The 26,402-nt window shown below is 50.2% G+C and overlaps 1 protein-coding gene across 1 annotated transcript in view; it reads left to right on the top strand.

Moving 5' to 3' along the window:
* TANGO6 (transport and golgi organization 6 homolog) overlaps positions 1-26,402 on the top strand; it is an 88,283-nt gene that overhangs the window by 17,468 nt on the left and 44,413 nt on the right. The window contains 7 exon segments of the mRNA XM_054048915.1: positions 675-837; positions 3,806-3,888; positions 12,507-12,619; positions 13,965-14,141; positions 16,984-17,110; positions 19,206-19,397; positions 22,163-22,297. Coding sequence (XP_053904890.1) covers positions 675-837; positions 3,806-3,888; positions 12,507-12,619; positions 13,965-14,141; positions 16,984-17,110; positions 19,206-19,397; positions 22,163-22,297 — 990 coding nt within the window.

Here is a 26,402-nt window from a genome sequence, read left to right as displayed (position 1 = left end):
TTTCTCTTTTACTTTTACTGTGTCCTCCTGAGCATTTCTCTTGCTGATTGCTGTCCATGGGCCCTTGTGTTTCCTTGATGACATGTCTTCAACATGAGGATCCTAGCTGGCCAAACTGCCTTCTCCTTTGTGAATCACATGCTCTTCTTGTATCTTCTTTCATTTAAGGGTCTCAAATCCCTTTGTAAATGTGTATTAAACCTTAAACAAGCCTGTGAAGCATTACCCCACTTCAGAGGGTAAACTGATGTGCAGAGAGTTTAGGAGATCTGTCCAAGACCGTACAGTCAGGAAGTAAAGAGTCTGGAATAGACCCCTAGAGCCTGATGCCTTCTCTCTAGGCAGCATTGCCAAGCTATGAACAGGTACTAGAATTTAAGAAATGCTCCCCCATGGAGCTCTTGCTGCTTCTCAGCCCTTGCCCCCCAAATTGCTGCAGGTGTCGGTGTCCTGGCTCATCTCAGAAAAAAATTCCCTTATTTCCTCCCCCACTCTTCACTGCAGCACATACGGTGGAGGAGCCCTGCCTCTGCCAGACTCCGAACTGAGATGTCTCCTCATGCCTGGCGCTCAGTTGAAATGAAGTGAATAGGGCTCCTCATTCTCATCTGTTGGCTGGAAGTTAGCTGCTCTCTGTTTCCTGACCTGTGTTGTATATGTAATTTACATTCCAGATTCTAGACTTATTGCATATTCAGGATAAGTTGACAGCACACCAGTTCCAGAGAGTTGCCACCACTGCCCTTCTCACCATGGCCAGAGAACGCCCTCAGCTGGCAGTGAAATATTTGCTCCGTCCCATGCTAGCACCACTTCTCCAATGTTGGGATATGGCAGGTAACGGTCCATCTTTCTTGGTCATGTGGTCCTATAACACATCAGGCAAACCCTCTCACTTGAGAAGGAAAGATTGGTTTCTCTTTCTGTCATACATCTGTGGGCTCATCCCCCTGAAACGAATCCCATGGAGTAATCTCTGCAGATCCGGGGTCCCGGTCCTTCCATCAAGGGTTCCTCTTGATTGACTAGCTGGCTGTTCAGTGTCTAGGCTCAAACTGGAACATATAGAAAGAGGTGTTGGTTCAGGAACACTTTGTTTTTATAGCCCGCTGAGACCTCTGCCTCTTTCTGGTTGTGCTGCTTAAGGAACAGCTGGGTGGATTGTATTTGAGACACGTGTCCCAGATTCGGATTCCACCCTGTGATAGCTACATATGTTCCATTCTTAAAGAGGTTTGAGGAGTGACTTCCTTCTCTGAAATCAGCTCCTCTCGTGCATGGAGGCCTGATTTTCGCTGTGGGAAGTGGTGGGGGGAGGAGCGCAGTCTGTTTCTAGTGTGGCAGTGCTAGTGAGATGGATGATACCTTCCTGTGCTAAGTCACCTGCTATCAGAGGCTACATGATGTTCTGCAGTGCTTTGTTCAATCTCTGCCACACTGGTAAATGACTCACGGGGCAGAGCTTCTGCTACTTCCCAAGTCTGAGGTGGTGTCGAGTGGTCAGTGGCAGGTTTCTGGTGGCCACCCTTCCTCCTAGCTGCTGGGGAGTGGGTTGTCAGCCTCTGAGCAAGGAGAAAAACTTCTCCAATTTACATATTCTGACTTATGTTTTTATAGGTTGCCCAAAACAAAGCACATAACTCGTAGTAACCCTTGCAAATGAACAATTTTCCTGTCATCAGCAAGTAGCTCCTAGCCATAACATCAGCAAAAACTCATAATCAGGAACACCTAGATCAGTGGTCTCCAACATTTTTACACCCAAGATCACTTTTTGAATTTAAGGGCAACCCAGGATCTGCCCTGCCCTTTCTCCAAAGCCCGGCTCACTCCATCCCCCCGTCTTTCCGTCACTCGCTCTCTCCCACCCTCACTTACTTGCATCGGGCTGGGGCAGGGGGTTGGGGTTCGGGAGGGCGTGCGGGCTCTGGGCTGGGGCAAGAGGTTCGCAGTGTGGGAGGAGGCTCTGGGCTGAGCCTTGGGCAGGAGGTTGGGGTGCAGGAGGGGATGAGGGGTGCAAGCTCTGGGTGGGTGTTTTGGTGCAGGAGGGGGCTCCAGGATAGGGCAGGGGTTGGGGTACAGGAGGGGGTACAGGGTGCTGGGTCTGAAAGGGGGTCAGGACTGGTGCAGGATGGGGTTTGGGGTGCTGGCTCAGGGCTGGAGGTTGGAATTCGGCCTCCTACTGGGCGGCACTTACTGCGGTCAGCTCCCGGTTGGTGGTGCAGCAAGGCTAAGGCAGGCTCCCTGCTTGCCCCGGCCCCACGCTGCTTCCGGAAGGATAGGGTTACCAGATAGCAACTGTGGAAAAAAAGGGACGGGGGTGGGAGGTAATAGGCGCCAATATAAGAAAAAGTCCCAAAAAACGGAACTTTCCCTTTAAAAACGGAACATCTGGTCACCCTATGGAAGGGGCCAATGCACCTCTGCAGGCACTGCCCCCCTAACCTCCCATTGGCCACAGTTCCCCGTTCCTGGGCAATGGGAGCTGCAGGGGTGGTGCTTGCAGGCAGGAGCAGTGTGCGGAGATTGTTGCATCCCCGTGCAATCTGTTTGTAGATGTTGATATTTCTATGGTTGGTCCATAGCAGTGCCTGCACAGCCTTCTCTCCCCACAGGCTCAGGGGATCCAATCTCTCCTGTCTACTCCAGGCTGGAGCATGTAAGCAAGACACAAGAAGTAATTATTCAGCTCTACTCTATGCTGATTAGGTCTTAACTGGAGTATTGTGTCCAGTTCTGGGTGCCACATTTCAGGAAAGATGTGGACAAATGGGAGAAAGTCCAGAGAAGAGCAACAAAAATGATTAAAGGTCTAAAAAACATGACCTATGGGGGAAGACTAAAAAAAATGGGTTTGTTTAGTCTGGAAAAGAGAGAGACTGAGAGGGGACATAAGTTTTCAAGTACAAAAAAGGTTGTTGCAAGGAGGAGAGAGAAGAATTCTTCTCCTTAACCTCTGAGGATAGGACAAGAAGCAATGGGCTTAAATTGCAACAAGGGAGGTTTAGGTTGGACATTAGGAAAAACTTCCCAATTGTCAGAGTGGTTAAGCACTGGAATAAATTGCCTGGGGAGGTTGTGGAATCCCAGGGATGGTCTAGAGAATACTTAGTCCTGCCATGAGTGCAGGGGACTGGACTAGAGACCTCTCGAGTCCCTTCCAGCCCTGTGATTCTGTGTGTGGGCAGTTGCATGCAATAATGGAGAGCTGCTAGGTGTGCTCACCATTCTGGGCAATCAGGAAAAGGCATTTCAAGAATTTGCAGGGCTTTAACGAAGGGGGGGGGGGGGGGCTTCCAGTCTGCATGACCCCTGGCCAGTGGAGTTCACAACTGAGACCAGAGAGGTCAGTGTTGGGCATTGTGGGACAGCTGCTGGAGGACTGTTAGGGTCGACATAGGTAGCGCAGTGTTTACACTCATGTTGAATCAACCTCAACACGGCTTAAAACCGCTGGGGGAGGTGGTGTTACTATGTCAGTGTAATGGAGCGCTTACGTTAGTTGGAGACCAATTTAAGTGCAACTAGATCAACTAGATGTGCAACTAGATCAAGGTGGCTTATGTCAGCCTAACTTTGTAGAGTAGACCTGGGGACTGCTGATTTCACCCTTAACTCTTCACTTCCCTCCATCTATTATTCTATAACCTATTTGCACATGCATGTTCCAGTGCTGCTCTACTAAACTGCTTTGGGTGCTGTAGCAATGTGCCAAGACAGTGTCACTCTCCTGCTCCCGGAGGCTACTCAGTGAAGGTGCATGTGGCAGCAGAGTCTTGATGCTCATGCTCTGGGTTTTTTTTAGAGCTGGCAATGGAAGACTTACCTGCAGGGACTGTGCTGGTGAAAGAGGCAGAGCTCAGCCGCTGCGTGGAAGATGTGTTCAAGGTACAGTATTTCATCTGGATCTCTAATATGTGTAGCTGTTGCCTGAGGATTGAAGAGAAAACTGTATGTCAGGAGTCAGTCTTCAAGTCTGGGACCTGCTGAGCCACTTAGATGAATATTCTAAACGATAAGAGAACAAAATCTCCACTGCAGCCTCAATGCTGAAATAAGGCGGAGTCAGGGGAGCCAGGCCCACCCACTTTTTAACATGGGCATAGTTTAAAGGGACGGGGGGCTGCGTTACCCCCCCCCCCCTTCCCCAACTGCAAGCCTCGGGTAGACACAGAGTGGTGCCGGCAGGGGCTGCATGAGGGAAGATAAGGTGATCAGCTTCCCCGCCATGAAGTGCAGCCCCTGCCAGCGGCACCAGCCTCTTCTCCGTGGGGAGGGCTGAGGTGGGCCCCCCGGTTCCCCACCCTGGGCAGGTGGAGGGTCCAAGTCTCCCTACAGTGGCCTAGGCTCCCTGGGTGGCTCTTAGCACTGCCCAGCTGGTTCCAGCATCTGGCCTGGCTGGGGGCGGGGCCTCGTGGCCCCACCACTTCTACCAAGGTTCCGGCACTCCTGGGAGGAGTCCATAAGGTCTTGTCTATGTAAACAATTAGTCTGTTGCAAGCTGGGCTGTGCATCCACCCTGCCATAGCCTCCAGCAGGCTGTCTGTGTGGACCCTGCTGACGCACATTAACAGTTTGATCTAATCCTCTTTGAAATGGGACTCGATCAAAGTGCATTTTAAACTGCTTACGTGCTTCAGCAAGGTCTATGTGGCCATACTGGATCAGACCAAAGGTCCATCTAGCCCAGTATCCTGTCTTCCAACAGTGGCCAATGCCAGGTGCCCCAGAGGGAATGAACAGAACAGGGAATCATCGAGTGATCCATCTGTCGCGCATTCCCAGCTTCTGGCAAACAGAGGCCAGGGACACCATCGCTTCACCTCCTGGCTAATAGCCATTGATGGACCTATCCTCCATGAACTTATCTAGTTCTTTTTTGAACCGTGTTATTGTCTTGGCCTTCACAACATCCTCTGGCAAGGAGTTCCATAGGCTGACTGTGTGTTGTGTGGAAAAATACTTCCTTTTGTTTGTTTTAAATCTGCTGCCTATTAATTTCATTTGGTGACCCCTAGTTCATGTGGTAGGAGAAGGAGTAAATAACACTTCCTTATTTACTGTCTCCACACCAGTCACGATTTTATAGACCTCTATCATATCTCCCCTTAGTCGTCTCTTTTCCAAGCTGAAAAGTCCCAGTCTTATTAATCTGTCTTCATATGGCAGCCGTTCCATAACCCTAATAATTTTTGTTGCCCTTTTCTGAACCTTTTCCAATTCCAATAGATCTTTTTTGCGATTGGGCTACCACATCTGCACGCAGTATTCAAGATGTGGGCATACTATGGCAGACTACAGCAGGGTAGATTCACACCTTAGCTCGCTGCGAACTCATGTTCATGTAGACAAGTCCATAGAATAACCCTGTATCAGGTACAACAGTGGGGAGACTGCTCCTTTTCTTCGTCTTCTGGAACTTCCACAGTGCTCCAAGACTTATTGAAAATCAACATCATGGTTCAGAAAGTTCCTGAGCCAGCTCTTGTAAAACTCTTGGATGCAAGTTATCTAGGCCTGTTGATTTTAAAAATGTCTAACTTTAGTAGCTGCTGTTTAACATCCTCCTGGGATACTGGTGGAATGGAAAGAGTGTTCACATCATCGTGTGCTATGACTACATCATCTGTTTTACCCAGATACAGAACAGAAATACTTATTGTTATACTTGCTGTCAGGCTGAATACAGTTACAAAACAGAGGTAAAGCCTGTTAGGAGGTGTGAGGAAAAGAAACATCACCGCTCAGCCACAAAGGATACACTGTTCTTTTGGGCTGCCCGGTGTTGCATTAGGGTGTACAAAGTCAGGAAATGAGACACCCAGCTTGGATGAAGAATTGATGGAGTGACTTATTGGCCAGGGATGCTTGTCTAAGTGCCCCTGGTAGAGTGGGCTGGAAAAAGGAAAAGAAGGCTACAGCATCCCCTACCTCTGGCAACTGCGGTCGGCGTCTTCTCAGTCTTTTGCTTGGGACGATGGGGGTGAGCTGGGTTCTGGGGGAAGCTGGCTCAGTTTGGGCGTGCCAAAGCTAGCATAGCTAACTAATTTGGGGATTATCATAAATCTCGCTTTCAAAGGACGTATCCAATACCTAAACCCTTCAGCTCAGATTTGAGTCCCCTACCCCATTGACAGATGTAAACACAATACATATGCCATGTAGCCTTCTGTACACTGCAAACACCAGCTGTCCCCAAAAGGACTGAGGCACTGAGTTGCTTTCCCGGATTCTTGCAGCTGCTGGTAGGATCTCTCCTAGGGTGGAAGTGACCAGTGCATTGCCTCTGGCCGCTGTTTGGAGACTTGCGTGGAGTGAATGTCTCTAGGTTTTACTGTGCAGCCGTCCACCTCACAACTGACACCTGCCAGTGATCGTGTGGGCAGCCTCAGGAGTGGCACCAAACGTTCTATGGGGACAGTTCTTTCCTCACTCCTGAAGACGTTTGCCATCCAAATCAGGACTGAGGCATATGGATGGAGTGAAACGTGTAGGGAAACTTGAGCTGTTTCTGTCACTCCTCTTCATGGATAAACAGGAAACTTCCGTCTCCAGGGCTGTTATCTGATACCTTTCCCTGGAACTAAACTTGAGTATTTCAAAAAGTGTGAATATTTTACAATGAGGGTAATTAACTATTGGAACTGATCGGGGACGTGGTGGTTTCACCATTGCTGGGAGTTTGTATATCTAGATTGGATGTTTCTTTTTAGAAGAGATGCTCTAGTTCATCCAGAATTCATGGACTCGATGCAGAGCTCCCTGAGTGAGGCTCTATGCCTGTGCTCTGCAGGAGGTCAGACTAGATGATCACAATGGTCCCTTCTGGGAGGGCTGGCCCTAGACCAATTGGTGCCCCAGGTGAGGAGTGTTTTTAGTGCCTCCCCTTCATTTGTTAAACTTTTGAATACCTTTTTTTTTTTTTTTTGCATTTGTAGCCTATTTCACAACTTTGATGCACTCTTTGAATGCATGATTTATCCCTGTCATTATAAGATGATGATTTGCACACTAGGATCTGTAACGCTATATTTATTCATGCCATATATAAGCAAATAAAAAAATTGTTTCCTCTAAACTCAGAGAAACTTTTTACTTTTCAGAGTAACTGAAATGTACTAACATCAAGAGATTAAACTGTGCACCAATATTGGGTGGACCAGTATTAAATAGTGTTACAGTAGGTGACAGCCTTAGAATGTTAACCCTTTGTTGTTTTGTTTCAGATATTTTCCTATCAAATTTGCCCCTTGCTGCAAACTAGATTGCAATTGAGCTTTTTGCTTCCTATGCTGAGCTCCTGAAGGCTTCTTCCGGGGCATCTTTTATTTTCTACTGGAGAAAACAGACAGTATTAGGGAGAGCAAAAGTCTGTGTTCAGCACTCTTAGAAAGTCATCAAACATTACGTGTTAAGCCTGGCAAAAGGAGTAACAGTATTTTTTGTTGCGTAGATAGAGGTTCGATAGATAGCTCGGATGTCTCATTAAATATGTCCTTTATTAGTCGCTACTTACTCGTCAAGTCTTAAAACACACGTACACTTTCACAATTACACACTAAAACAAGGTTCACAATATCGCAACTGGGCTGTCACTTAACTTCAGTTCGTTCTTATATTTCACTGACTGACTGGCGCCACCCTGCCCCTTATATACCTGCGAGGACATGGCTGACAACGTTTTAGGAGGTTCGAGCAAAATATAGTTCTGCAAGTCTGGAAGGTTCCAGGAGATTCTACGAAGGTCTGGAACGTTCTAGGAAGTTAGTGAAAAATGAATCCACATACAGAATACCTGAAACATTTTATTTTAAATGTTCTATTTTCCCTTTTGCCACTAACAACAAAAACAGGCCCCCGAGCCTGGTACCCCCTTAAGCTGTCACCTGGATTGCCTGCCCCTAAATCCAGCCCTGCCTCTGGCCTTAAAATCATGAAAAAAGATCTGCAGTGGAAGTAGTTCCAAAAACATAGAAGTGAATCACTTTAAACTCCATCTAAAGCTTCATTCTAGCTGCTGGGAGCAATCTCCATTTCTATTGTGTCTTTGTCAAGCTGAAATCTGTCAGGGGTTTCCCAGTTTTAACCTTCCCACAAGAGGGCTAACAGATCTTAATTCCCACAAAACCTAGCTTTTACCATCTGTGCTTACCCAATGCTTGGCAGGAAACAAGTATGGGTGTAATTCCTCTTTTTCATGATGCATTCCTTCCATCTGGGGTAGTACCTCTCAAAACATTGAAGGAATAGTGAGAAAGAAACACAAAGTTCTCTTCACCTCTGCCACTGTCAGTACGTTTTCTCTTGACGACAGACGTCAGAGAATGGGGGGAGGTCAATAGTATAGTGCTTTCCAGATTCCTGATCCCATTGGATCCCCTTGGAGCAATCCTCAGTGTAAGTATGATGCTGTCCCATGTGCAAAGGAAAAAGTAATCGCTTAATTCTAAATTTAAATTCAGCTTTGAAGCAATGGGCTTCATCTTACTCTGCAACATGTGGATTCCTCTGTGTTGTGTAATTTCAGCACTGCAGACAGGACCGGCACCAGCAAACGAAGCATGTGCTTGGGGTGGCACAATTCCAGAGCCGGCCCTGACTGCAGACAAGTAATCTGGTCAGCAGTCATCACCCATTTTTCAGCATCATTACCAAGCAGTGTAATTGACTAATGTGCTTTCAACACCGGCTGCTGCATGGTGTAGATCAAGAGGAGGAGAATGAGCTGGCCAAAATTAATGGTGATTGTGCCAAGTGCTACCAAAGCTCTCCCTGGAACAGGATGGTTTTCCTGCTCCAAAGCACAGGGGGCGCTCTGGTTCAGGCTATAAGAGATAGGGGATCAGGCAAACTCAAGAGGACAGGAAAATTGATGGAAACATGAGCTTCCTACCCCTGTCCCTGTCGCCTTTTCCCAATAACTGACTGTCTTTAATGTTAATGCAGAAATCTCAGCGGGCAGGGAGGACAGTGCAGACTCAGCGTCTGATGTGGCGCTCCTCCCTCCAATGATTGATTGTTCTTGAAGCTGCTGCTAGAAAACTGCTCAGTGGCATTGATTGCCTCTTAACTGAAGTGCCACTGTGATGAATGCTATCCGAGGGATTCAGATGGGCTCTTTGGAGCACTGGTGGCTTTGGGTGTGGTGGTCTGTAATGCAGGTCTCCGGGCTATGGCTGTGGAGAGGAACTAACCTTCCCTTGTGGTGTTCTCTTAGGTTGTTAAAGGTAAATTGCATCCATTTGCGCAGAACTGTGTCCAGAAATCTGATGTGGTAGAGAGGTTGGACAGGTATCAAAGGCCTGGTCCCCACTAACCCCCCACTTCAGACTAAGGTACGCAAATTCAGCTACGTTAATAACGTAGCTGAATTCGAAGTACCTTAGTCCGAACTTACTGCAGGTCCAGACGCGGCAGGGAGGCTCCCCCGTAGATGCTGCGTACTCCTCTCGCCAAGCTGGAGTACCGGCGTCGACGGCGAGCACTTCCGGGATCGATTTATCGCGTCTAAACCAGACGCGATAAATCGATCCCAGAACATTGATTGCCTGCCACCGGACCCTCCGGTAAGTGTAGACGTACCCTTACTGTCTTCATCCCCTCCTCCCACATGTCACTTGTGCCCAATGAAATGCTGCAGAGAGGGTAAAAGGGGCAAATGGCCACGTTGCCAGAAGCCTGAGTTGCAGTCTGCACAGTCTACGCATGCAGGGCAGTGCTTGGATCGAGATGGAGCGTTCCATGCTGAGACCTGTAATCGATGGAGGCAGCACCTGCGCCGTGTGAATGGTGAGAGAGGCAGCAGTGTAGAGCCCCACGGGCGTCCTTTAGCCCCCCGGGTTGGTGTCGGAAGGTGGCTAGTGGCTCAGCCCAGGTGTGACCACAACAGCAAATGGCCTCTTTGGGTCTGGCAGAAAACAAGATTCAAACTCATCTCAGACTGTTACCAGTCTGCAGTGAGCCAGGCCTGAGGCTTAGCCACGTGTCCTGTCGGAGGAACCTGCTTTCTGCTGTGAGTCCCAAGCTCCGGACTAGAAGGGCAGTGTCTGGAGCAATGGAGTTTAACTGCAAGAAGCTAGTGATTGGATCTTTGGCAGAAGCCTTGGCAGTCTGAGCTTTTAAACCAGGGGTGGGCAAACTATAGGCCGGATCCGCCCCACCAGCTGTTTTAATCTGGCCCTCAAGCTCCTGCTGGCTTGCCCTGCTCCAGCCGGGGAGCAGGGTTGGGGCCGCTCCACGTGGCTCATGGAAGCAGCGGCATGGCCCCTTCTGGCTCCTACATGTAGGGGCAGCCAGGGGGCTCCGCTCTGCACGCCGCCCCTCCCCCCCAAGCGCCGCCCCCCCAGCTCCCATTGGCTGGGAACCACAGCCAGTGGGAGCTGCAGGGATGGCACCTGAAGACAGGGCAGCGTGCAGAGCCACCTGGCCGCGCCTGTGCATAGGAGCCGGAGAAGGGATATGCCGCTGCTCTTGCGGTGAGCCTGCGCCCCGAGCCTCTCCCTGCTCCCCAACCCCCTGCCCTAGCCCTGATCCCGCTCCCGCCCTCCAAATCCCTCAATCCTCACCCGCAGCACCCTCCTGCACCCCAAACCTCTCATCCCCAGCCCCACCCCAGAGCCCACATCCCCAACCAGAGCCTGCATCTGTTCCCACGCCCCAACCCCCTGCCCCAGCCCTGATCCCCATCCTCCAAACCCCTTGATCCCAGCCTGGAGCACCATCCTGCACCCCAAACCCCTCATCTCCAGCCCCACCCCAGAGCCTGCACCCCCAGCTGGAGCCCTCACCCACACCCCACTCCCTAGCCCAGAGCCCCCTCCCACCCCCTGAACTCCTCATTTCTGGCCTCACCCCAGAGCCTGCACCCCAACCCCAATTTTGTGAGCATTCATGACCCGCCATACAATTTCTATTCCCAGATGTGGCCCTCGGGCCAAAAAGTTTGCCCACCCCTGTTTTAAACGCTGTGATTGGAGCATCGTTTTGGGTAGTAATGACCAGTTATAACTAGCTAGCAGGCAGAGACCAGTCAGGGGGTTGCTCTGTGGCTGGTGTTCAGTATGGAAATGCTTCTGGAGTGCAGGGTGGATCCCTCATTAATGGCAATGTGCTTTAGTCCTGGCAGCAGAGAGATTAACAGCAGAGACTTCTGCTTGCAAGGGTGCAGGTTTTTTGCCTAGCAAGTGTCATTTGATGCTAGAGTGGGAAATGCTCCTTGGGGCTTCACCAGGAAGGCTTTGTATACCAAAGTTGCTGGTTAGGAAGCACGGTTCCACAGGGATTAGCATGGGCAAAACACTCTGCATCAAAACAATAGGCCAATATATTATCCAAAGAGTCTCCTCCTTCCTCACCTAAACTGCCCTCTCCTCTGGGCTGGCATGTTGCATCTCACAGGCAATAGCAACACTGGGAAGTGCGCTCTGAGATTAGATCCAACTCTAGGAACTGCTGCTTGCCCTCCAGCTGCCAGGGAATCTGGAGCAGGGAGAATAGTTTTGTTTAAAGGAACAGTGTCCTCCAAGCAGGCTCGGTTTCCCAGCCTGCTGAGTGGAAGGTCATTCAAACAGCTTGTGAACAGGATCGATATTTTATTTGCCTCTTCCTGGCACCCTCCCCAGTAAAAAACATGTTTAACAAACCCACACACCTGTTAATTTGAAATGTACCGTAAGAAATGCGCACTCTGAAATCGTAACTGTGTAACTCATCAGAGCTTTTTATTTGTTATAGCCTTCTGCACTGGGTGTCTGTAGAGTTATTGCTTTAACCGCAGCCATCTTGTGAGGGTTTTTAGAGAAATAGTTCAAAACAAACGTGTAAATTTTCAGGATCTCTCTCCCTGGGCTTTGGGGCAGGGAAGGGAGATGTGGGGTGATTTGTGTGGCTGGTAACTGGGAGTGCTGAGGGTGGTTCTGGTCGGGGTATAGAGCTCTGCGTAGGTGCCTTTTGGCAATAAAGGGAGGGAGGAGAGTGTGTCACTCTGAAGTCTCCTCAAAGTGCTGTCTGTCAGCAGACGGAGTCTCACGGGCCCTCTGCCTTCTCCTTGGATATCTCACTCAGCACATAGCAGCCCAGCTGTCTTCCAGCCTTCGCTTTCGAGGGACTGATCTGTCTAACAGTGGGAATTTGACTCTGGGTATGTTGGGCAGTGTGTTTATAAAGACTTCAAATACTGCAGTCTGTAGTGTTAATCCCCTACCCCTGAGTGATAGCTGTCCTGAGTAACTGGCTGTAATATACGAATAGCATGAAGCCCTACTGTAGCTAGCTCTGGCAGTTCCTAGATGACTCTGGAGAAGATGGTGCTGATGAAGGCTGCTTTCAGTGCTTAACAAACAGGAGTCTGGTGTGATCAAGGGATGTGGACTCAGAATTGGAAGGGCTGGGAGCAGTAACCTGCACCGTGTATGTTCAGAAATCAGTCCCTACCAGGCATGCACGTGCCTTTCACCCTTCCCTTCCTCTGCACTTCAGGCAGACATTTGACCCTTCTGTCTCCGTAGGTGTACGTGGTTGGGAATGAGCCCTCTGACATGTTACTGGAATCCTTGCAGCCATCTCTGGGAGTGATTTTTTCTCTCTATTGTTTCACCAAGCAGAACGTGTCTCACTTACGGTAAGGCATGTGGCAAAACTCTTCTGCTAGGTAAAGTGGGGGGTGTAATTAGTTCACTGTCTGGCCTATGTGGAACTGAGTAGGAAGGAGAGATCGTGGTTGCCCAGGGACAGCAGAAAGCTGTGTGTGTGTGAAGCGAGGGGCTTGGCTGGGTGTGGGGTGTTTTGTGTGCAGGTGGGATTTAGGGACGGGAGAAAACTTTAAATAAATTCCAGTATATGAACCTGAATGTCCTTGTGCTCCACTGGCTGTTTGAAGTAAAGGTCATTTGTTTCCCTTTTGAGCTGATCCCCTTCTTTGCAGAGGTGCACAGGACCTGCTCCTCTCCTCACCATTGTAGCTTTGTTCACACTGAGCTTTTGTTGAGTTCTCCCACCCCTGGAGTAGCACCAGTACAGTGCGGCAGCACAAGTGCAGACCAGCTGCTGGTGTGTTTGCCACTTTCCTCTCGGCCTGCTCCGAGCAGGGTTGGACAATAGTTTGAGAAACACGTTGCCAGGAGGTTTACTTAAGCCCTTCCACCATTACTAATCCCAGGAGGGGCACAAGGGCTTTGACGAAAAGCTCTGTGGAGACACAGCCTTTGCCAGCGGAAAGACATCATTAATCATTTCAAAGCTGCAGGGAAACCTCCTTAAAAGAATGAAAACAACCAACTAAACCAGCTGCAGGGAGAGTGGGGCTACCAGGGCGCTGTATCTTTCCCAGAATTCAGCAAGCGTAACCTGACTGCAGCTGCCCGGCACTGGTCAATCTTCCAGAATATCTGGCACCTTCATGAAAGGTGGAGCTCATGCAATCGTTACTGAGTTACAGGCTATCTGTCACCTCACTCTCTTCCCAATGTCCTCCTCTGATGCCTGGGTGCAGGAACAACTCTGAGCACTGAGTGGGACTGCAGGCAGGCTTCAGGCCCAGCAGCCACTAATCCCACGAGGGGTCTGTGTGGAGGTGGTCTTTATTGTGCATATTCACTTTCATTCACATGGTCAGGCTTCTCCATTCGTTGCTGGGTTGAAATCTTTAACGACCCAGATCCTTTCACATCTGAACTGTGGAGGAGCAGGAGAAGCCATTGTGATGCCTTGCAGCTGCCTTATAAGTGCACATAAAGAGCTGTCACCTCCCTGGGGTTTACTGTATCTGTGAGACTGCACAGTGGGAACCTTCCAAGGTGTGTCTGTGGTCACCTGCCATCTTCCCGGTGCCACCAGCTCGCTCTGATGGTGTTTGCTGTGTATTGGAGCTCACAAAACAACATTGTTACATTGCTCCATGTGTCTGTTACAAGGCACCATGCCAATGGTAGAAGATGGACTCTGTCATGGCCTCTCTTTCTTGATAGCTCACCATGCCAGGAGATTTTATTATGGGTCTTGGAGAAGTCAGAGAGAGAGGTGGCGCTCTCCACGCTGGAAGGGTTTGCAGGACTGGGTAGAACCATGCAGTTTCTGCATCCGCTGTGCCAGTTTCAAGTAGCTGGTGGAGGTGGTGCCATGATCACTGTCAAAGAGACCATCAGGTAAGAGATTACGTTGTGACACTGCGTTAGCAGTCTTACACTCACTGCCTGGCGTGCCTTCAACTGTCGTCATTCAACACCTCGGGCTGTTTTTTGGCTCCGCCAGTAAGGGGTGCCCGTGCAGAGTTCCACAACGTGCAGAATATGAGGGTGGGGGGAGCTGGGATGCTGTAATCCCTGTGGAGTGTCACCACTGGGGCAGGGATGGACAATTGACTTGGACTGAGTGCCAAACTCTAGCAGGTGAAACTTCCTGGATGGCCTCAACTTTACAGGCAAACTGAGCCGAACATTGCTGGAGCAATGAGGTGTGAAGTTGGAGGAGACTTTTAGCCCTGATACACCTACAAAACCAGTAATAAAATTCATGTTTGTCTTTTATTAGCATTATTAATTTCTTCTTGGGAGCCCTTTGGCCTGTGGCTGGATGGCTCAGGGGACTGAGAATAGGAAATGACCTTTCACTCCTGAGTCACTGGTTCAAATTCTGACCAGACAGGTAGTGGCTGACGTCATCACAGTCTAATGCAGGGGTGGCCAACCTGTGGCTCCGGAGCCACATGCGGCTCTTCAGAAGTTAATACAGCTCCTTGTACAGGCACCGACTCTGGGGCTGGAGCTACAGACGCCAACTTCCCAATGTGCCGGGGGGTGCTCACTGCTCAACTCCTGGCTCTGCCACGGGGCCTGCCCCTGCTCCACCCCTTCCCCTGAGCCTGCCATGCCCTCACACCTTCCCCTCCCCTCCCCGAACCTCCTGCATGCCATGAAACAGCTGATCGGGAGGTGCAGGGAGGGATGGGAAGGCACTGATCAGCGGGGCTGCCGGTGGGTGGGAGGTGCTGGGAGTGGGCGGGGGAGCAGATAGGGGGGCTGCTGACTTATTACTGTGGCTCTTTGGCAATGTCCATTGGTAAATTCTGGCTCCTTCTCAGGCTCAGGTTGGCCACCCCGGTCTAATGGCTGATCAGTTGCATGTGTGAAATGAGTGGAGTGGACATCTGGCACCATTAGCATGGTACTAATTGACCCCCTTGTTGACATCCTCTGTAGACTGACTGAATGAGCCATAGTGACTGAACTCCCTCAGTACTCCTGGAGATGGTCATTCCAGAATAGGGTCAGACACGTTGGTGCCTGGCATTACACGGCCATTGCCCGTGCTCTGTCTGCTTTGAGGGTAAATGGAAGACTGCAGGCTCCAGCACTGTCCAGACAGAGCCCATCACCAGCTTGGGGCATGCATCTATGAGCCAGTGGAAAGAACCAGGAACTCCTGCTTTGTCACTGGCCTGCTGTGTGAGCAAGTTTGGACTTGTCGGCACACAGACTTGCATCCATTTAGTTAAACTGGTGCAGAAGCCCATGTGGCTCTTCTTACTCTGGTATAGTTTAAACCTGTGCCTGCAACTCAAATGAACCTGGTTAGAACTAAAATAAGCGTCACAGGGGTTTGCGCCGGTTTAACTAAATCAATTTAAAATCACGGCTTAAGTTAAACTAGTGCACCTTTGCATGTCGACAAGGCCTTGCTTCCCCTCTGTGTATCTATTTCCCTCTTTTATGGCTGGGGAAACAGTTGTAGGGCCGCTGCATTCGTTAATTAATGCTCATACAGCTCTTCGCAGAGGAGTTATGTATGTGCTAAATATTTTGTGTGCATAGATTCCGCCCTGGTCATTCCTGCAAAGGTTAATTAGTGAACTGAATGCTCAGCCATTTCAACTTCATCACCAAACTAAATATTTCAAGCTGCCTACTGGCTGTTCCCTTTCAGGGCGTGCTGTACAGGGTGTTGCTGTAACTGGGAGTTTGCAAAAGCCTGGAAGTGATGCAACAGTGTAAACGCTGCCCCAGTTTCCCCTGATCAGGAGTGACAGGTGGGCTGGGAGGGCACGGGAAATACTGAGACACAAAGCGGGACAGATAAGCTGAAAGCCCCTTGGGCATTTGGGACTTCACGTTGATTCTGGAGCATAGAAAGCACTTCTCACCCAAGGCTTGGCTCATTACCGCTTGAAACCACATTATAAACCTGGATGAGATAGCCAGGGTCCCAAACACTGCAGTGCCAGTCGGGATGGGAAGAAGTGGCTCTTACACTGGGGAGATACTAAATACAACTGAGAACTCTTCCTGGAGGTGTTTGGCACTGCTCCGTGATGGCGGTAGGAGAGCTTAGCTTGCTGCAGTTACCTGCTAGATCTGGAGCATGGGTTCACACCCCAGCACTCTCCCTCACAGAACATGGACAAGGCTCTGGCATACAGCAGTAGATTAGGGATTCTTCTGGGAGCGAGGTCGTATAATGCTGTTGACCAAAGAGAAGGCAGACAGACCCTCCTGTTGCAGGCATACCTTCAACAGCCTGTGGGCTCTTCCATTGGGGTTGGGAGTGATTTTCATGCTTGTTTGAGTCTTAAAACCAGATCCCTGACTTCTGACTAGCTTAAACAGCACCCAGAGTGGGCTAGGCAGTGGGGGCCACCGTTGACCTTTAGAGCCCTGCGTGCTTCTTGCATGAATAGGGACCTTAGTCCTGGTGCCTAGGCCAAATTCCATCTTCAAATAACATTGTCTCTCTAACGGTTTCCCTGCCGTTTCTGTTGGATACGGTATTCTCTGCTTCCTGCCATGAACTGGGTGTAGCACTGCTGTGCGCTGGCTGCTGCATCTCAATGGGGAGATGGAAGGGTGCCCCTGTGGAAGTGTTCTGGAAATCCCTACAGCACTTGGGGGTGAAATGTGCCAGGGAAATGCTCTTGCCAGGGGTAGTTCAGAAACCGACACCAGCGAGACTCTGGGTGGGTTCCTGTCGGGTGAAACGTTGGCTGTATTTCAGTGACGAGGAGGAGGCGCTCTACCAGAAGGTCTCCTCGGAGCAGTGGCAGATGGAGCAGTTGGTGGACCTGTTGACTCACTGCCAGAAGAGCGGCTTAGCTGGAGACTTCTTCATCTGCTGTTTAAAGGTAAGAGGCCACAGTCTGTTAGCAGCCCGCGCGGGTGCAAGGGTCCAGGAAGTGCCTTGCATTCCCAGAGGGTTAACTTTCACGTGCCTGATAGTTCCATGCCGCATGTGGGGAGGGTACTGGAAGAAGGGGGACGTTCCACTTAAATCTCTTGGGAAAGAGCCGCTACAGGTATAGGGTAGCTATATCTCGCGACCGTTCCAGTGCCAAGCCCTGAGGAGGCGCATGGAGTCCTCAGCCTGTGAAAGGGTTAACCCTTGTTCTGATGACAGGAATGTGTCTGAGTTGAATGGTGGGATTTAGGCTGTGGGTAATCCCTACCTTGCAGACTGCCACTTCCTTGGCTTTCGAGAAGGAAAGGCACTTCCCCAGCTCCCTGCCCTGCGTTTCCTTTTCTTCCTGCAGTTTCGTCCCCAGCCTAATCACCGCCATGGTCCCTCCTCGGAGGGCCAGGCTTTGCTCTCCTCTGCTGCCAGGCAGAGTGTATAATCCGTGTCCTGCTAGCCCCCTTTGGGGTTGGTGCCATGGTTACGGCCCTTCTGCTGTGCACAGAGTGCTGCGCTCCTTTGTCTGGGCCTCTTTCAATGGCCTTCATCCTGTGTATGGATGGGAAGGGGCACCGGCAGCATAGGGGCATGTAGAAGGGCTCGGCCGAGGCTCGTCCCGCTGCGGGGTATCCCACTGTCTCGCAATAGTTCAATATGAGCCCAGGCCCTCGGTCAGGGCTGGCCAGTAAACAAACAGTCAGGAGCTCCGGCCCTTAGGCAGGGGCTGAGCCAATAGTTCAGTGTGAGCCTTGGCCCTCGGTCAGGGCGGGGCAGCAAACACCCAGTCAGGAGCTCGGGCTTCTGAGCGTCTGGGGCGAGGGGGAGACGGCCACCCGTGAGTAGGGTGGCAGGGGGGACGCAGGCCCACCCACTCCACTGCGTCCCAGCCCAGGGCCCTAGCAGCGGCAGAAGACTTGCTGCTGTCAGTGGGGATCCTGACCTCAACACACTGACATCGGTTCTGGCAGTGCTGTGGCCAGACCAGGGTCGGTTGCCCCCGGGCTACTTCTGGACTCCCCCTTCGTAAGGTACCTGGATTAGGGCGGTGTCCTCGGAGGTTTCCAGGACCATCGGTTCCTCCAGGTAACTAGCGAAGGGCAGGCGCGGCTGCTCCTCGGGGTAGCTGGCGAGGGGCAGGCGCGGCTGCTCCTCGGGGTAGCTGGCGAGGGGCAGGCGCGGCCTGCCGGCGTTCCCCAACCCGAAGCTAGACCACAGGCATCTGGCCTTTCCGGCGGCTGGCTTGTAAGTGAGCTTTGCAGCGGGGCTTTTCTACTTCCTGTCCTGCGCCGTGACCTCTGGGGGGCGGGCGCAGGACCCACTGGCTCCACCCACGTTGGTGCTAGGGGAGGCTTGTCCCTCCGCGGGGCTATGGGGTATCCCACTGCCACGCAGCCCACCACCAGGAAGCCCTTCTCAACATGTTCAGCAGATGTTCCTGTTCATGTTATAAATCAGGAAATATCCAGTTAAAATCTAGTTTGCTAGAGGTCAAAGGGTCCCTGGTGTGTCTGAGGCAAGCACCAAAGCAAATGGGCAAGCAAGACCTTGGCAGGTTTACAGCCCTAAGTGACCATCCTTAGGGGAAGCTTTTAGTGTTCCTTCCCCTGCTATGTGCGAGGTGGTCACCCTCAGCATTTGGGGCCGGTGGTAGCAGTATGAGGAGAGGGGTGGAAGATCCCAGGCCGGGATAACAGAACCAGCATAAGATCCCTTTGGAGAGCTTGGGCTTTAGGAAAATGGCTGGAGAAGAATCCCCAAGGCCTCAATGCAGCTCAACCTGCCTCCTGGCACCTGGATGAAGATTCTGGGCTAGGGTGAGGATGGCAGCAAAGGTTTGAGGCCTAGCAGCTACTATAGTAGAATCGGCTGCTCTGTGATACTGATGTGCTCTTTAAATCTGACCTTGTTCTTGGACAGTAGCTGCTGGCCAGTTGCCAGCTGGGTGCCCCCAGCTGTGTGGATGGGGCTGTCATTGCCGGTGGCCCACAGACCCATTTCCTGTATTTAGCTCTATTTCTGACTGTGCCGTGCACTCCCCTCCCTGGCAGGAGCTGACTCACGTGGCTGAAAAGGATGAGGCTGGCTCGGATGCTGTTCCCCTCTCCTGTGAGAGTCTGGTGGAGCTGGAGCAATACCACAGTCAGCAGCTTGTGGGGCAGAAGAAGAAGCTGCTTGTTCTGCAGCTGGTGGCCATGCTGTGTGAGCGCGTCTCAGACACCGTGTTCACAGACGTTGTCCAGGTAGGTCATGGCAGAGCCCAGGGGCACGGCACTGGCAACAGCATTGCACATGGGAAATGCCATCTGACTTGAGGCTCACAGAACGACCCTCGGGTGGGTCCTGTGTAAGTCTTGGGTGAGACTGCAGAGTGTGACATGATGTCAGACGTGGCTACTGCCTGTCTGTTGACTGAATCCCATGCACTGAGGTGAGGGTGCAGTGAGGAGCGGTGTTCCCTGTGTGACTACAGGGGAGAATAGCCTGCAATCTCAAAGACTTCTGCTTGGGAAGATGAGATAGCAGTAGCTCTGAGCTTCCCACAGCCAGCACTTCTACGCCATCCTCTCGCTGGGGCTGAGTATCTAGAGCAGTGGTTCTCAACTTCTTTTTTCATTTGTCGACCCCTAAACGATTTCAAATGGAGGTGTGGACCCCTTTGGAAATCTTAGACATAGTCTGTGGACTCCAGGTTGAGAACCACTGATCTAGGGGACCTTGCCATACTTGGTGCTCCTGTACCATTTCCAACAGCACCTTCTTCTGGGCTAATAGGAGTGCCAATATTTTTTCCCAGCCTCTTGTTCCCAGAGCCAGCTGACCTTCCATTCGCAGTCTGAATAATATTGGGAGACTTCAGAAGCTCCCGTGTTACTCAAACTGCAGAGGTGATCTGAGCTGCTGTTCAGGGATGGAAGGAGTTCCGGATTGGTGGAAATGTGATGTGGTGACCAGATACCCTTTGCCCTCTTGCCGTGGGGCCCCAAATGGGAGCTACCCCAAGAAGGTTACTCTGAATTGAAACCCCTGCATGAAGTATGAATAGCCGCAAGTCTTACATCCCCAGCACGAATCAGCACTGGGGTGCTCCGTGCTGTCTCTGCACCAGCGGTTAAACCAGCCTCTTCACAGAGTTGTGCTGCACCATGGTAATGTTGAGCTCCATTAGAAATACAGGAAGCTAAGGGAAGATCAAAGGTTTGGGCTGCCAAATGGCGAAGGCCAAAACCAGTCGGGCAGGAAATGTGTTTGTGTTTTTAAAGCTTCTTGCAGAGAGCTGTGAAACATGGGGGGAATATCTGCCCCTATTCTTGACGGCAGACTCGGCATGGAGCGCGTGAGGTCTAATCCCCTGGCCTGGTTTGTTCTGCATAATTGGGGAGTGCTTTGAACAGATGAAATGTGCCTAGAGAAGGAATAATTGTTGGGGGCTGGAAACCCTGCAGTGTGTTTCTGGAAAAGACCAATTATTCTTGATTGGCGGAATACTCCAAATGATGACAGTGGGGAAGGGCACAGTTCGGGCTGCAGAGCGCTTGCAGTCAAAGACAGCCTACAGAAAAGGGGAGGGAGCAGGATTGGCTCAATGAACGTATTTGATCCACGCTGAACTCCTGCTTTGCCGTTTGACCCCGTAGCTAGCCATCATGACTTTGATTTGTGCTGGTGTTAACCTAACCCTATTTTACTGAGCTTTCTAATTGTTCCTTACAGGATATTTTAAACCCGGTCCTTTCTTAATATTTTGCACTGTTTAATCCCTACCCATTCTATATTTACCTGGTTAATATTTCAAGCCCTAGCCTTTTCCTAATATGTTTGAACCCTTAATCCTCTGTCATCCCTCCCAACAGTGATCAGCTGATGAGTCCAGTGCCCTTTGCTTCCCAGCACCTCCTCCGTCCTTGCCCACTTCCTACCCTTTTGCTCTGCACAAATCTCTAGTCACCTGCAGAGACTGTCAGTTTGCTCAGCTCAGGTCAGAAAGGGGTAGCTCCTGGGGGCTGCTAACATACTGATCCCTGGAGATCTTGCAGGACTCCTGCCCTCAGAGAGGACTGCTAATGAATGCAATGAGCTGCATTATCGTCGTCATCCAGGGACTGTGAAGGGCTGCAGTAAAGAAGCAAAGAAAAATGCTGCTTCCCTTGGAATAAAGGACTCGGAAAGCCTTGACAGAAGCCAAGCCACGGTTGCTGTTTATAGCCCAGTCTATCAGTGTGTGCTTTTTAAGGAGTTTCTAGCTAGGCTTTGGGCTAAAACCTGCTATGTATGACTCAGGCGGGGGATGTGAGTGTTGTAGTTTAAGTATCAAGTTTCAGAAATATCAGTTTTTTGTCTCAAGTTTAAAGGACTGGAGGGAGGGGGAAGGCCTGTTGGTTTGGCTGCAGCCTTGCGTTCCTGGTGCTGACAGCCAAGTCTGCTTGTTAAAGTTAAAATGGCCAGAACGTTGAGACATAATAATGCTGAGGTGCTTTTCATAGCGAAGAAAATTAGACAGGCCAAGCTCATAATATATGAGCAGCTACTGGGGATTCATATCTCCAGAAATACTTCGAATTTGCTAAAAGTATCTCTCAAACTCCTATGGCTTCCTGGTGCCCACCAAGTGAGTTTATAAATAAATTAAGCAAAGCCGCGCTGTCTCCTCTTCCTCTGGAACTCCCAACATGTCCGGCACTGGGAGCTCTTTGGGGCAAGAACTGTCTATTTTTGTTTATGGTACAACACTGAGCACTGTGTGAGTGCCAAACAAAGAATCAGAAGTTCCCCTTCCAAGTAAATACATCTTTCTCTGGCTCCCCTGGTAGAGCACCACAGCTCCTGTAGTGTGCAGTGCACTGCAGCCAGCCTTCCGAGCTGTGGGCCAGCCCATAAGGGGTGCAATACCATGGGTGTGGTGATAGAGCTTGGCTTAAGGACTGAAGAATTATTGTCTCTCTAACTGGAATGATGTGATCTTTCCTTTTCTTCTGTTCCCTAAACTCCCTTCCCTTCCCTTTGGCAGGTGGTGGAATTTGTGGCAGTTACATTGCAGCGGGCATGTGCAAGTCTCGCCCAGGGTTCAGAGGGCACTGTGGAAGCACAGACTCTGAGCATGTCCATGGGACTGGTGGCTGCCATGCTAGGAGGGGCAGTGCAGGTAAGCCAGGACACAATGGGATGTGTGCATCTGATCTGAATGCATGAAAGGGCCTCTGGAGCCCCTGACCAGCAATGCAGGCTGCTCTGGCATATGCATGACAGCCTGTGCATGGCTGAGATGCAGCACTAGAATTGCTGGAACTGGATGGTTAGTTTAGATCAGATCATTTTGAAAATAGAGACCCTTCCCACTCCTGTTAAAGTGCCTTGCCCCTTGGTACAGACATGGTTTCCCTTCACCAGGATGACACTTAGGCTGTGGTTTGGATATTACAATGCTCCCATCCCTTTTCTCTCCCCCACGTCTGCTAACTTTTGTCTGAGAGTGATGCCAAGAAATTGATTCATGCCATTGCATCAACTGGAGTGGGCTAGTGTGTAATGTGCGAAGGATGTAGCTGTGTTGGAACAAAGGGACCAGATGATTCACAATTGAGCTGTCTACCAGTTGTTATTTAAGCAGCACCTTTGCTCAGGAGGTTTCACTTGCACCTGTTTTGGAAGCATTTTCACGCCATCACGCAGGTCTTTGTACTGCTTGGATCCTACTTCATTTCTCAGCCTCTTCCTCCTTCAGTTTGTTCATTTAACCAAGGTCTCTTTATAATGTGGGTGTTTCTAACAAAAAAGCCACCAAACTCTAAATCTGTGAACAGACCCAGTGAAGGAGCATAGCCTGGGTGCATATTTAGTCAGACGACTACACTTCTCCTTTAGTTGAGTCTGTAAATCTTCTAAAGTATGAAGAGGATAGTGATCCTGTATGTGCCTTGTAAGGTACACGGGAGGGAGCCCCTCTGGGACACACCTTAGGGGTTCTGCTGCTGGGGAAGGCAGAAAATATTTTCCCTAGCTACACAACTCTTAAAGCATAAGGGAGAATAGGGCCCTGTCTTGGGACTCCTAGTGTCCAGGGGACAGGTTGTTCTGGTGATATTTTGCCACTTAGTTCCAGATTATGGAGTTTACATGTACCCTGATATAATGCAACCCGATATAACATGAATTCGGATATAATGCGGTAAAGCAGCGCTCCGGGGGGGGGGGCGGCGCAGGGCTGCGCACTCCAGTGGATCAAAGCAAGTGCGATATAACACAGTTTCACCTATAACGCAGTAAGATTTTTTTGGCTCCAGAGGACAGCGTTATATCAGGGTAGAGGTGTACTTTGCATGCCAGCAGCTTCCAAGTCCTGGAGAATCAACCTGCTCCTGATGTGTGTGTTTTCTCTAAAGTAAATAAACCTAGGAAATGGCATACAAAAAACTCTGCACAGCCCAGTGCTCACAAGTCAAGAAGTACCAGTTAGTTTCATGCAGAGCCCTGACTCTACCACCAGGTATAGGTGATCTGAGTCTCTACGTGAGCGCATTGTATTCCTTAAATACTCCATATTTTTTTTAGTCTGAGATGCTCACGTGTAGCATCTTGTAAGTGCATTATTCTGTATATGTCTGTCAGTCCCTGAAAGTCACTTACATGAAAAGTACACAATAAATTAAACTTATAGGACATCCTACCAATTAAGCAGGCATGGGAATAATAGTGAACATTTGCTGAGCACCTAAGTTTGCAGCTAAATTCACTCTCTGGTCAACTGCCTCATTCTCTGAATTATACCAAAGGAAGGCTGACCTGCTGGTGGAAAAGAGAATTTGTTGTATCTGTTTGCGCACTAAGTTACTAAAATAAGTAACGGAAGAGGAGACCCTTTCAGTGAAAACATTCTGGACTGTCTTGACAATGAAGTTAGTGGAAGTGTGAAAAATGATACGTGGTGTCACGTGTGTAAAGCAGTGGAAATCTTGTATGAAGCTATGTTAGTTCAGCAGTAGCCTGTGATCATGTGATTAATGACTGTATCATGATACATGTGCACAAGGGGAAGACAAAGTCCATTCTCCACTCTCTGCCAAATCCCAGCATTTTAGGTTGTCAGTGGGACTGGGTATGGGGGCCTGGATCAGTGTTCAGGTCGCACTCCCCGGCAGTGCCCAGCCCAGACTGGGGAAGCTAATGATCCAACCAGCGGACCGAATTTGATGATGAATCCTGCTCACATGCCACCTGAGGCACATTGTGCATATGCTAAGAAGTAGGACTGGGTTGTGTGCATGGGGATAAACTGATCGCTAAATGTGAGGCTGGGAAGGAATTTTGCCCAGGGCTTGGCAGGGTTTTACCTTCCTCTGAACCACTGCCCAGGAGTGTTCCACTCGCATAAGGTGGGCATGTACCACGATTGGTTTCTTTCCCTTTTGGTTGCAGGGGAGCCTAGAGCACTGCGGGCCATTGTCCCTCCCACTAGCTATGATCTAAACCAGCCAAACACCATGTCAACTCAGAGCAGAAGCTGACTCTCTGCCCTTTCTGTTTTGCTTTCTCACCTAGACTCCTGCTTTCCTTTTGGGGTCTTCTCATTGATCAACTGCGCCTTACCCTCCTTCCTCTGGCATGAGTAACACCTCCTCAGATGCAGAGAATGTGCATTCTCGGTCCGTGCCCCTGACCCGCAGTGGGTGAAGTAGTGGAGCAGGGCTCCACACTTGTACATGGGCCCACTCCTAAGTCAGACCTGATTCTCACTAGCCATTGTTAATGGAAGCAACTTAATGTGTCCAAGTCAATTGAATGAGAGAGGTTTCCCAGAGCAGATGGTGGTTGACATCAGACATTTAAGTTGACATTTAGAGCCCTGCAAATCTGCGGATATCTGCATCTGCAGACCATTTTTGAAAATTTTGTATCCACGCAGGACTCGGAGTTTATTGTCTCAAATGGCCACCACAGAGGATATTTATCTTGGTTTTCAATTAAGTGTTTTGCACAATTGTGCAAAAAAAATCTCCTGAGGCCACTGGCAAACCATCAGCTTCACTACTCGAGTCTTTGCTTTCCCAGATCTAATGACTGAATTTTGAAACTGTGTCAGACCCCGGATATTAGAGAGACAGGGTGGGTGAGGTAATATCTTTTATTAGACCAACTTCTGTTGGTGAGAGGGACAAGCTTTCGAGCTCTGTATAAGCTTGTCTTTCTCACCAACAGAAGTTGGTCCAGTAAAATATATTACCTCGCTCACCTTCTCTCTGATTTTTGAAATGCAGTTCAGTGCACAAACTTCTCTCCATCCTCTCCCATGTCCTGATACATGCTGCTAGCAAAACCCCACAATGCCTCTTGCAGCTCTGACACATTGCTACAGCTTCAGAGGGAACTTCTACCCAGCCACACTCCTGAGGCACTTAGGCACAGTGCGTTCCCCAGGGTAAAACGGGGCTTGGGAGGAGCTTGCAGAGGACAGCTTTGTGATCTATCCTTGTGTTGCTGAACCCGGTGGTTCTCTCATGCCTCCCTGCCCCTGCCCTGCACATGTCCTTTGTGAGGTCGTAGCTCTTGTGCTCCCCCTGCTGGCGCTTTGCCAGAGCGAGGCAGGTCAATCAGTGCTGCTCGTTAAACAAGGAAGTAAATGAAAAATGCACCTTAATCTCTGCAGCCTCGAGAGAAAATATTTGTCAAATGGGAAAGGATGCCCTTGGTGCAGCAGAGAGTGAAAACCAAAGTAGGTGTGAGAGCCCTGCTCCCCAAGTCTCCCCAGCATCTGAGGGGCTAAAATCCCAGGCATTGACAATGCAGCCTTATTCGGAAGGTGTTGAGGTCTCATGATTTCAGCGTCGGGATTGGGAGTTTGGATTTCTGTGTTCTATCCCTAGCTCTTCTCCGGACTTGTTGCGCGGTGCTGGGCGAGTCACCTCCCTGGGCAGGAGCTCAGTTTCCCAGCCAGAAGAAAATGGATAATAATATTTATTTTCCCATCTCCCAAGGGGGCTGTGGAGCCTGATTCATCCAGTCAGTCCTAAAGCTCAAACATTACTGATGCCAAACAGGCATTCCAAGCACATGGGCTCTGCTGCAGGAGAGATCCGGAGATGGTCTGTCTCCTGCTAGCTTGTTGATTGCACACCCTAATCACCTGAGGAGTGATAGGTTTCTTGAGCCTCTTGGAGATCCTTGACCTGATAGTAGAGTTTTAGGGCCAAGCAGGCATCTCCTGGATGGACTGGAGGCAGTACTGGGATTGGCCCTGGTGGTGGAGACGGGAT

Source organism: Malaclemys terrapin, chromosome 14 (assembly GCF_027887155.1).
Source record: "Malaclemys terrapin pileata isolate rMalTer1 chromosome 14, rMalTer1.hap1, whole genome shotgun sequence".
Classification (NCBI taxonomy): domain Eukaryota; kingdom Metazoa; phylum Chordata; order Testudines; family Emydidae; genus Malaclemys; species Malaclemys terrapin.
Note: the sequence above shows the minus strand (reverse complement) of the source record. Positions and strands in the feature narration are given on the sequence as shown.